The 12182-nt window shown below is 43.8% G+C and overlaps 1 protein-coding gene across 4 annotated transcripts in view; it reads left to right on the plus strand.

The window, feature by feature from the left end:
* Positions 1–1934: 1934 nt before the first annotated feature.
* PFAS (phosphoribosylformylglycinamidine synthase) overlaps positions 1935–12182 on the plus strand; it is an 82057-nt gene continuing 71809 nt past the window's right edge. For 2 of the 4 annotated variants that reach the window (XM_086871734.1, XM_086871736.1), the window contains exons 1-3: positions 1946–1992; positions 6001–6172; positions 10439–10580. In XM_086871734.1, the coding sequence (XP_086727860.1) occupies positions 6001–6172; positions 10439–10580 (314 nt within the window). In that variant the 5' untranslated portion in view covers positions 1946–1992. Of the gene's footprint in view, positions 1993–6000; positions 6173–10438; positions 10581–12182 lie in introns of all 4 variants that reach the window. The other 2 variants (XR_015281515.1, XM_086871735.1) reach the window with 2 other exon arrangements.

Genomic DNA, 12182 nt, shown 5'->3' on the forward strand with positions numbered 1-12182 from the left:
CGGTTCCCAATCCCTATTTTTGGCTCCCAATCCAAATTTTTCCCGCCAAATCCAAATTTTCCTGTTCCCAAATCCCAATTTTTCGGTTTCCAACCCCAAATTTCGGTTCCCAATCCCAATTTTCAGTTCCTAATTCCAAGTTTTTCATCTCCAGCTCCAATTTTTGGCTCCAAATCCCAAATTTTCCGGTTCCTGATCCCAAATTTCGGTTCCCAATCCCAAATTTTCAGTTCCTGATCCCAAATTTTTGACTCCCAATCCCAATTTTTGGTTCCCAATCCGAATTCTCCAGTCCCCAATCCCAATTTTTCTGTTTCCAACCCCAAAATTTGGTTTTAATCCCAATTTTCCCTTTCCCAACCCCAAATTTCCACTCCCAGATCCCAAAATTCCCATTTTTTTAAAGTTTTAATTCCAATTTTCCCTTTCCCAACCCCAAATTTTCAGACCCAAATCCCAAAATTCCCATTTTTTTTGTTTCTATCCCGATTTTCCCATTCCCAGATCCCAAAATTCCCATTTTTTTAAAGTTTTAATTCCAATTTTCCATTTTCCAACCCCAAATTTTCAATCCCAGATCCAAAAATTTGGATTTTTTTTGGTTTTAATCCCAATTTTCCCATTCCCAACCCCAAATTTCCACTCTCAGATCCCAAAATTCCCATTTTTTTAAAGTTTTAATTCCAATTTTCCATTTTCCAACGCCAAATTTTCAATCCCAAATCCCCATATTCCCATTTTTTTGGTTTCTGTCCCGATTTTCCCATTCCCAGATCCCAAAATTCCCATTTTTTTGGTTTCTGTCCCGATTTTCCGCCCCCCGGGGGGGTCACCGGGGTCATCCAAACATTCCCGGACTTTGGAATTCCGGGAAGTTCCGGGAATTCGGGAATTCCGGGAGCCCAAATTCCTCCAGGTGACTCCGAGGGGGGGAAAATTCCCAATTTTGGGGACATTTGGGGACATTTTGGGGACGTTTAGAGCCAATTTGGGGAGATTTTGGGGACATTTAGTGGCATTTTGGGGACATTTGTGGTCATTTAGTGACGTTTTGGGGACATTTGGGGACATCCGGGGACATTTTGGGGACATCCGGGGACAATTTGGGGACATTTGGGGACATTTTGGGGACATTTGGGGGACATTTTGGGACATTTTGGGGATATTTTGGGGACATTTTGGGGACAGGGGACAATTTGGGGACATTTGAGATCATTTTGGGGCCATTTGGGATCATTTCGGGGACATTTCGGGGACATTTGGGGACATTTAGTGACGTTTTGGGGACATTTTGGGACATTTGTGACCATTTTGTGGCCATTTTGGGACATTTGGGGACATTTGTGGCCATTTGTGGCCAATTTTGGGACATTTCGTGGCATTTTAGGCACATTTTGGGACATTTGGGGACAATTTGGGTTCATTTTTGGGGACATTCGGGACATTTAGAGCCAATTTAGGGACATTTTGGGGACATTTAGAGCCATTTTGGGGACATTTGGGGAAGTTTTTGAGGCATTTGGGAACATTTTTGGGACCTTTTGAATATTTAGGGCGGTTCTGGGGACATTTGGGGACATTTGGGGACCTTTGGGACCATTTTGGGGACATTTGGGGACATTTTGGGGACATTTAGTGCCATTTTGGGAGTATTTGGGGAAATTTGGGGGTTTTTTTGGGTAATTTCGGGGCCATTTCGGGACATTTTTTGGACATTTTGGGGCTATTTCGGGACATTTCGGGCCATTTTGGGACCATTTCGAAACATTTGGGGACATTTTAGGACATTTTGGGGACATTTCTGGACATTTCGGGTCCCATTTCGGGCAATTTCGGAACATTTCGGAACATTTCGCGTCGGTTCCCACTGCGCATGCGCGATCCCGGCGGGCACCGCCAGGGGATGCTGTGCCCGCCGAGCCTCATTTGCATAACCCCGCCCAGGGGGCGTGGCCAAGCCCCACGCGCGGGAAGCTCCCGGAACCCCCCGAGGTGGGGGGGGGGCGGAATTTGGGGGTCCCGGGGGGGATTTTGGGGGTCCCGGGGGGATTTTGGGGTCCCGGAACCCCCCGAGGGGTCTTTGGGAAGATCCGGGGGGTCCCTGAGGGGTTTTGGAGGTCCCGGGCGGATTTTGGGGGTCCCGGGGGGGATTTTGGGGGTCCCGAGGGGATTTTGGGGGTCCCGGGGGGATTTTGGGGGTCCCAGAGGGGTTTTGGTGTCCCGAGGGGATTTTTGGGGGTCCTCGGGGGGATTTTGGGGGTCCCGGGGGAGAATTTCAGGGTCCGGGAGGGATTTTGGGGTCCCGGGTGGAATTTGGGGGTCCCGGGAGGGGTTTTGGGGGTCCTGGGGGGGATTTTGGGGGTCCTGGGGGAGATTTTGGGGGTCCCGGGAGGGATTTTGGGGTCCCGAGGGGATTTTGGGGGTCCCGAGGGGATTTTTGAGGGGGGGAGGGGTCCCAAGGCCACTCGGGGATGGCGACATCGATGACGTCACTCCCAGTGACGTCACCCGCGACCTTCCCGCCCCTCCCCCGCCCCCCGGGTCACGTGGGCGAGTTCGGCCTTGGAGGGGGGGAGGGGCGGGGGGAGGGGCGGGGGGAGGAGCGCCCCTCCCCCATCCCCACCCCCCCCACCCCGGGACCCCCCGAAATTCCCCAAAAACCCCAAAATTCCCCCAAATTTTCCCAAAAATCCCCCAAATTCCCCCAAATTTTCTCTAAAAATCCCAAAATTCCCCCAAATTTTCCCAAAAATCCCCAAAATTCCCCCAAATTTGGGGTCTGGGACCCCCGGGACCCCCCAAAATCCCCCAAATTTTCCCTAAAACCCCCCCAAAATCCCTAAAATTCCCCCAAATTTGGGGTCTGTGACCCCCAAGACCCCCCCAAAATCCCCAAAATTGCCCCAAATTTGGGGTCTCTGACCCCCGGGACCCCCAAAATTCCCCCAAATTTTCCCCAAAAACCCCAAAAATCCCCAAAATTTCCCCAAATTTGGGGTCTGTGACCCCCAAGACCCCCCCAAAATCCCCAAATTCCCCCAAATTTTCCCTAAAAACCCCAAAATTCCCCCAAAAATCCCGAATTTGGGGGTCTCTGACCGCAGGGACCCCCAAAATTCCCCAAATTTTCCATGAAAAGCCCCAAAAATCCCCCAAATTCCCCCAAATTTGTGGCCTCTGACCCCCAAGACCCTCCAAAAGTCCCAAATTTTCCCCAAATTTTCCCTAAAAACTCCCAAAATCCCCAAAATCCCCCCAAATTTGGGGTCTAGGACCCCCGGGACCCCCAAAATTCCCCAAATTTTCCCAAAAATCCCCAAAATCCCCATAATTTCCCCAAATTTGGGCTCTGGGACCCCCCCAAACCTCCCGGGACCCCTCCCCGAATTTTTTCTGGGGAATTTTGGGGGTCCCAGGTGTGAAAGCCCCAAATTTTGGGTGAATTTTGGACGAATTTGGGCCATTTTGGTTGAATTTTGGACAAATTTGGGGCATTTTGGGTATCCCAGGGTCACAAAAACCCCAGTTCTGGGTGAATTTTGGGTGAATTTGGAGCATTTTGGGTGAATTTTGGGTGAATTTGGGACAAATTTGGGACATTTTGGTTGAATTTGGGACATTTTGGGTGAATTTTGGCTTTTTGGGGGGTCCCAGGGTCACCAAAACCCCAATTTTGGGTGAATTTTGGTTGAATTTGGGGCATTTTGGGTGAATTTGGGACAAATTTGGGACATTTTGGTTGAATTTGGGGCATTTTGGGACCCCCAGGGTCACAAAAACCCCAATTTTGGGTGAATTTTGGGTGAATTTGGGACATTTTGGGTGAATTTTGGGTGAATTTGGGACAAATTTGGGACATTTTGGTTGAATTTGGGACATTTTGGGTGAATTTGGGGCATTTTGGGACCCCCAGCGTCACAAAAACCCCAATTTTGGGTGAATTTTCGTTGAATTTGGGACATTTTGGGTGAATTTTGGGCATTTTTGGTGAATTTTGGACGGATTTGGGGCATTTTTGGTGAATTTTTGGTGAATTTTGGGTAAATTTTGGTTGAATTTGGGACTTTTTGGGTGAATTTGGGACATTTTGGGTGAATTTGGAGCATTTTTGGACCCCCAGGGTCACAAAAACCCCAATTTTGGGTGAATTTGGGACTTTTTGGGTGAATTTGGGACTTTTTGGGTGAATTTGGGGAATTTTGGGTGAATTTTTGGCATTTTGGGTATCCCAGGGTCACAAAAACCCCAATTTTGGGTGAATTTTGGGCGATTTTTGGCCATTTTGGGTGAATTTTGGGCGGTTTTTGGCCATTTTGGGTGAATTTTGGGCGATTTTTGGCCATTTTGGGTGAATTTTGGGCGGTTTTTGGCCATTTTGGGTGAATTTTGGGCGATTTTGGGCCATTTTCTGGGGTGTCCGGGGGTGGGGGAGGGGTGGGGATAAAGGGGGCGTGGCCACGAGCTCCAGCCCCTCCCCCACCCCTCCCCCCGCCCCTCCCCCCCTTTTTGGGGCCCCCCCGGCCCCGTTTTGGGGCAGAATCGGCGAAACCCGCGGGAGGTACCGGGGTGGGGGAGGGGAGGGGGAGTTTTGGGGACCCCAAAAATCCGGGGGGACCCCCCGGGAGGGGGAGGGGCGAGGGGGGAGGGGCCGCGCGTGGGGCGCACGTGGCGGAATTTGGGGGGCACGGAGGGGTCGGGGGGGTCCCAAATTTGGAGGAAATTCGGGTTTTTTAGGGGAATTTTGGGGGGTCCTGGTGGCCGGAGACCCCAAATTTGGGGGATTTGGGGGAATTTTGGGGTTCCCAGAGGTGGAAGACCCCAAAATTGGGGGAATTTCGGGGGTTTTAGGGGAATTTTGGGGGTTCCGGGTGTGGGAGACCCCAAATTTGGGGGGAATTGAGGGAATTTGGGGGAATTTAGGGGGGTCCTGGTGCCTGGAGACCCCAAATTTGGGGGGAATTTTGGGGTTTTTAGGGGAATTTTGGGGGTTCCAGGTGTGGGAGACCCCAAAATTGGGGGGAATTTGAGGATTTTGGGGGGTCCCAGAGGTTGGAGACCCCAAATTTGGGGGGAATTTTGGCTTTTTAGGGGATTTTGGGGGGTCCTGGTGGCCGGAGACCCCAAATTTGGGGGAATTTCGGGGTTTTTAGGGGAATTTTGGGGGGTCCCGAGGAATTTTGGGGGTTCCCAGAGGTTGAAGACCCCAAATTTGGGGGGAATTGGGGGAATTTTGGGGGGTCCCAGGGAATTTTGGGGGTCCCAGAGGTTGGAGACCCCAAATTTGGGGGGATTTTGGGCAAAATTTCTCCAATTTTTGGGTCAATTCCCCAAAATTTTGGGATTTCCTTGGGAAAAATCCCCCAAATTTGGGAATTTTCTCTGGGATCCCCCAAATTTTGGGGTCACCCCAAATCTTTTTGGTTTCTTTCCATATTTGAGGTCACCTGAGGCAAAATCCCCCCAAATTTTGGGGCAATTCCCCCATTTTTTGCCATTTCTATTCCCAAACCCCCCAAAATTCGGGATTTTCCCCCAAATCCCAAAATTCCCTCCGGATTTTCCCCCCAAATTTTGGGGTCACCCCAAATCCCCTCAAACTCGGGGAGAATTTGGAGGAATTTTGGGGAATTTGAGGAATTTGGGGCAAAATCCCCCCAAATTTTGGGGCAATTCTCCCATTTTTTGCCGTTTTCCTTCCCAAACCCCCCCAAAATTGGGGATTTTTCCCCCAAATCCCGGAATTTCCCCTCCAGATTTTGGGGTCACCCCAAATCCCCTCAAACTCGGGGAGAATTTGGAGGAATTTTGGGGAATTTGAGGAATTTGGGGCAAAATCCCCCCAAATTTTGGGGCAATTCCCCCATTTTTTGCCGTTTTCTTTCCCAAACCCCCCCAAAATTGGGGATTTTTCCCCCCAAATCCCGGAATTTCCCCCCCAGATTTTGGGGTCTCTCCCGGGGGGGGTTTTGGGGTCCCCCTGACGCCCCTCCCCCCCCTCAGATGCAGCTGCTCCGATTCTTCGTCCGACCCCAGACCCTGGGGGGGTCCCAGGGGGGCGACCCCGACCTCGGGGTCCCCTCGGGTTTGGGGTCCCCCCTGAAGGCGGCTCAGGGCGTGGAGCCGGCGGTGACGGCCGTGACCTGCGAGCTCTGCTACTACCTGGGCTGGGAAGGTGAGGTTTGGGGTGAAATCCAGGGATTTTGGGACAATTCGGGATTTTTGGGGATTTTTTTAGGATTTTTTTGGGGTTTTTTTTGGATTTTTTTGGGATTTTTTTTTGATTTTTTTTGCTTTTTTGGGGGGTTTTTTTTGGATTTTTTTTGGATTTTTGGGGGGTTTTTTTTTGATTTTTTGGGGGTTTTTTTGGGATTTTTTTTTATTTTTTGGGGTTTTTTTTGGATTTTTTTTGGATTTTTTTTGGATTTTTTTTGGATTTTTTTTGGATTTTTTTTGGATTTTTTGGGGGGTTTTTTGGGATTTTTTTTGGATTTTTTGGGGTTTTTTTTGGGATTTTTTTGGGGTTTTTTGGGGATTTTTTTTATTTTTGGGGGTTTTTTTGGATTTTTTTTGGATTTTTTTGGATTTTTTTGGGGTATTTTGGGTTTTATTGGGGGGATTTTGGGGTCACCTGTGAGCTCTGTGACTCCCTGGGCTGGGCAGGTGAGATTTGGGGTGAAATCCCGGGATTTTGGGACAATTCGGGATTTTGGGGATTTTTTTGGATTTTTTTGGGATTTTTTTTGATTTTTTTTGGATTTTTTTGGATTTTTTTTGGATTTTTGGGGGTTTTTTTGGGGTATTTTTGGTTTTATTGGGGGGATTTTGGGGTCACCTGCGAGCTCTGCTCCTACCTGGGCTGGGAAGGTGAGGTTTGGGGTGAAATCCCGGGATTTTGGGACAGTTCGGGATTTTGGTGATTTTTTTTGGATTTTTTGGGGGTTTTTTTTGGATTTTTTTTGATTTTTTTTGGATTTTTTTTTTATTTTTTTTGGGATTTTTTTGGGGTATTTTGGGTTTTATTAGGGGGGATTTTGGGGTCACCTGCGAGCTCTGTGACTCCCTGGGCTGGGCAGATGAGATTTGGGGTGAAATCCCGGGATTTGGGGACATTTCGGGATTTTGGAGGATTTTTTTTGTATTTTTTGGGGATTTTTTTTGGATTATTTTGGATTTTTCTGGATTTTTTTGGGATTTTTTTGGGGTATTTTTGGTTTTATTGGGGGGATTTTGGGGTCACCTGCGAGCTCTGCTCCTACCTGGGCTGGGAAGGTGAGATTTGGGGTGAAATCCCGGGATTTTGGGACAATTCGGGATTTTGGGGATTTTTTTTGGATTTTTTTTGGATTTTTTTTGGATTTTTTTGGATTTTTTTTGGATTATTTTTTGAACTTTTGGGGTTTTTTTGGGGTTTTTGGGGGGATTTTGGGGTCACCTGTGAGCTCTGTGACTCCCTGGGCTGGGCAGGTGAGATTTGGGGTGAAATCCGGGGATTTTGGGACAATTCGGGATTTTTGGGGATTTTTTTTGGATTTTTTTTTAATTTTTTTTTTAATTTTTAATGCAATTTTTGGGGTTTTTTTGGGGTTTTTGGGGGGATTTTGGGGTCACCTTTGAACCCTGTGACTCTCTGGGAAGGGCAGGTGAGGGTTTGGGGTGAAATCCGGGGATTTTGGGGCATTTTGGGATTTATTTTGATTTTTTTGAATTTTTTTGGGGATTTTTAATGGGTTTTTTTTTATTTTTTAATGCGATTTTTGGGTTTTTTTGGGGTTTTTGGGGGGATTTTGGGGTCACCTGCGAGCTCTGTGACTCCCTGGGCTGGGCAGGTGAGATTTGGGGTGAAATCCCGGGATTTTGGGACAATTTGGGATTTTTTGGGGTTTTTTTGATCTTTAATGTGATTTTTTGGGGTTTTTTGAGGGGATTTTGTGATTCCCATGGGTTTTGGTTTTTTTAGGTATTTTTGGGGTTTTTTAATGGGATTTCCATGGTTTTTATGGGATTTTTGTGGTTTTGGGTTATTTTTGGTGCTTTTGGATGGATTTTGTCATTTTCATGGTTTTTTTGGGTTCTTTTCTGGGTTTTTGGGGGGGATTTTTTGGGGTTATTTTGGGGATTTTGGGGTGAATTTTGTAATTCTTGAGGTTTTTTGGGGGTTTTTTGGTTGGGTTTTTTTTGGGATTTTTTGGGGTTTTTTTTTTGGAGTTTTTGGGGGTTTCTTTCGGTTTTGGGGGTTTTTTGGGGTTTTTTTGTGGGATTTTTTTTGATTTTTGGGGTTTTTTTGTGGAATTTTTTGGGGTTTTTTGGGGTTTTTTTGTGGAATTTTTTGGGTTTTTTTGGGGTTTTTTTGTGGGATTTTTGGGTTTTTTTGTGGGATTTTTTGGGGTTTTTTTGGGGTTTTTTTGTGGGATTTTTGGGTTTTTTTGTGGGATTTTTTGGGGTTTTTTTGGGGTTTTTTTGTGGGATTTTTGGTTTTTTTTGTGGGATTTTTTGGGGTTTTTTGGGGTTTTTTTGTGGAATTTTTTGGGTTTTTTTGGGTTTTTTTTGTGGGATTTTTGGGGTTTTTTGGGGTTTTTTTGTGAGATTTTTGGGGTTTTTTGGGGTTTTTTTGTGGGATTTTTGGGGTTTTTTTGGGTTTTTTTTGTGGGATTTTTGGGGTTTTTTGGGGGTTTTTTTGGGGGATTTTTGGGGTTTTTTGGGTGTTTTTGGGGTTTTTTTGTGGGATTTTTTTGGGTTTTTTTGGGGTTTTTTTGTGGGATTTTTGGGATGTTTTAGGGTTTTTTTGTGGGATTTTTTTGGGTTTTTTGGGGGGTTTTTTTGGGTTTATTTTTGTTATTTTTTGTATTTTTGGGTTATTTTGGGTATTTTTGGGTGAATTTTGGGTATTTTGGGGTGAATTTTGGGTATTTTTGGGGTTATTTTTTGTATTTTTGGGTGAATTTTGGGTATTTTTGGATTATTTTGGGTATTTCGGGGTTATTTTGGGTATTTTTGGGTTATTTTGGGTATTTTGGGGTTATTTTGGGTATTTTTGGGTGAATTTTGGGTATTTTGGGGTGAATTTTTTGTAGTTTTGGGTTATTTTGGGTATTTTTGGGTGAATTTTGGGTATTTTTGGGTTATTTTGGGTATTTCGGGGTTATTTTTGGTATTTTTGGGTTATTTTGGGTATTTTTGGGTTATTTTGGGTATTTTGGGGTTATTTTGGGTATTTTTGGGTGAATTTTGGGTATTTTGGATGAATTTTTTGTAGTTTTGGGTTATTTTGGGTATTTTTGGGTGAATTTTGGGTATTTTTGGGGTTATTTTGGATATTTTGGGGTGAATTTTGGGTATTTTTGGGTTATTTTGGGTATTTTTGGGTGAATTTTGGGTATTTTTGGGGTTATTTTGGGTATTTTTGGGGTTATTTTGGGTATTTTTGGGGTTATTTTTTGTATTTTTGGGTTATTTTGGGTATTTTGGGGTTATTTTGGGTATTTTGGGTTATTTTGGGTATTTTTGGGTGAATTTTTTGTATTTTCGGGGTTATTTTGGGTATTTTTGGGGTTATTTTTTGTATTTTTGGGGTTATTTTGGGTATTTTGGGTTATTTTGGGTATTTTGGGGTTATTTTGGGTATTTTTGGGGTTATTTTGGATGAATTTTGGGTATTTTTGGGTTATTTTGGGTATTTTTGGGTGAATTTTGGGTATTTTTGGGTGAATTTTGGGTATTTTTGGGGTTATTTTGGATGAATTTTGGGTATTTTGGGGTTATTTTGGGTATTTTTGGGGTTATTTTGGGTATTTTTGGGGTTATTTTGGGGTTATTTTGGGTATTTTTGGGTATTTTTGGGGTTATTTTGGATGAATTTTTTGTATTTTGGGGTTATTTTGGGTATTTTGGGGTGAATTCTCTAATCCTCACGTTTATTTTTGCATTCCCAGGCTCTGCCCCCCCGAGCCAGGAGGAGTTTGGGATTCCCATTTTTTTGGGGATTTTTTTTAATGTTTTTGTGGAATTTTTTGGGTTTTTTTGTGGAATTTTTTGGGGTTTTTTGTGGGAATTTTTTTGGGTTTTTGGGGTTTTTTGTGGGATTTTTTTTGTTTTTTGGTGGTTTTTTTGGGGTTTATTTTTGTTATTTTGGGTATTTTTGGGTGAATTTTGGGTGAATTTTGGGTATTTTGGGGTGAATTTTGGGTATTTTTGGGGTTATTTTGGGTATTTTTGGGTATTTTTGGGTGAATTTTTTGTATTTTGGGGTTATTTTGGGTATTTTGGGGTGAATTTTGGGTATTTTGGGGTTATTTTGGGTATTTTTGGGGTTATTTTGGGTATTTTTGGGGTTATTTTGGGTTATTTTGGGTATTTTTGGGTGAATTTTTGGTATTTTTGGGTTATTTTGGGTATTTTGGGGTGAATTCTCTAATCCTCACGTTTATTTTTGCATTCCCAGGCTCTGCCCCCCCGAGCCAGGAGGAGTTTGGGGTCCTGCACTGGATTTTGGGGTCCCCCCTGGCCGAGGGGGGGGACGTGGCCCCCCAGAGCTTCCTCAGCCCCCCAAAGGGACCCCACGTCCTGCTGGAGATCGGGCCCAGGTGGGGGACGGGGATTTGGGGGGATTGGGATTTTTTGGGGATTATTTTGAATTTTGGGGGGATTTGGAAGAATTTTGGGGGATTTTTTGGCGATTATTTTGAATTTTGGGGGGATTTTGGGGAGATTTGGGGGATTTTTTTGGGGATTATTTTGAATTTTGGGGGGATTTTTTGGGGATTTTTTTGGGGAATTTTGGGGATTATTTTGAATTTTGGGGGAATTTTGAAGAATTTTGGGGGATTTTTGGGGGTTTTCTTGGGGATTTAGAAGAATTTTGGGGGATTTTTGGGGGTTTTCTTGGGGATTATTTTGAATTTTGGGGGAGATTTGGGGGATTTTTTGGGGGATTTTTTTGGGAATTATTTTGGGGATTATTTTGAATTTTGGGGGGATTTTTTGGGGATTTTTTTGGGGAATTTTGGGGATTATTTTGAATTTTGGGGGAATTTTGAAGAATTTTGGGGGATTTTTGGGGGTTTTCTTGGGGATTTAGAAGAATTTTGGGGGATTTTTGGGGGTTTTCTTAGGGATTTTTTTGAATTTTGGGGGAGATTTGGGGGATTTTTTTGGGAATTATTTTGGGGATTATTTTGAATTTTGGGGGGATTTGGGATTTTTTTGGGAATTATTTTGGGGATTAATTTGAATTTTGGGGGGATTTTTGGGGGATTTTTGGGGATTATTTTGAATTTTGGGGGGATTTGGGATTTTTTGGGGATTATTTTGGGGATTATTTTGAATTTTGGGGGGATTTTTTGGGGATTATTTTGAATTTTGGGGGGATTTTTTTGGGGATTATTTTGAATTTTGGGGGGGATTTGGAGAGATTTGGGGGATTTTTTGGGATTATTTTGAATTTTGGGGGGAATTTTTTGGGGGGATTATTTTGAATTATGGGGGCTTTGGGGATTTTTTGGGGATTATTTTGAATTTTGGGTGAGATTTGGGATTTTTTGGGGATTATTTTGGGATTATTTTGAATTTTGGGGGGGTTTGGGATTTTTTTGGGATTTTTTTGGGGATTATTTTGAATTTTGGGGAAATTTGGGGACTTTTTTGGGATTTTTTTGTGGGTTATTTTGAATTTTGGGGGAGATTTGGAAGAATTTTGGGGGATTAATTTGAATTTTGGGGGGATTTTCGGGAGATTTGGGGGATTTTTTTGGGGATTATTTTGAATTTTGGGGGGGGTTGGGATTTTTTGGGAATTATTTTGGGGATTATTTTGAATTTTTGGGGATTTTTGGGGGGATTTTTTTTGGATTTTTTGGGGGGATTATTTTGAATTTTGGGGGTTTGGGATTATTTTGGGATTATTTTGGGGATTATTTTGAATTTTGAGGGGATTTGGAAGAATTTTGGGGGATTTTTTTGGGGATTATTTTGAATTTTGGGGGGATTTGGGATTTTGGGATTTTTTTAGTGATTATTTTGAATTTTGGGGGGGGTTTGGGGGATTTTTTGGGGATTATTTTGAATTTTGGGGGGATTTGGAAGAATTTTGGGGATTATTTTGGGAATTATTTTGAATTTTGGGGAGATTTGGGGGATTTTTTGGGATTATTTTGAATTTTGGGGGGATTTGGGATTTTTTGGGATTA

Source organism: Cyanistes caeruleus, chromosome 37, assembly GCF_971803275.1.
Source record: "Cyanistes caeruleus chromosome 37, bCyaCae1.hap1.1, whole genome shotgun sequence".
NCBI lineage: Eukaryota > Metazoa > Chordata > Aves > Passeriformes > Paridae > Cyanistes > Cyanistes caeruleus.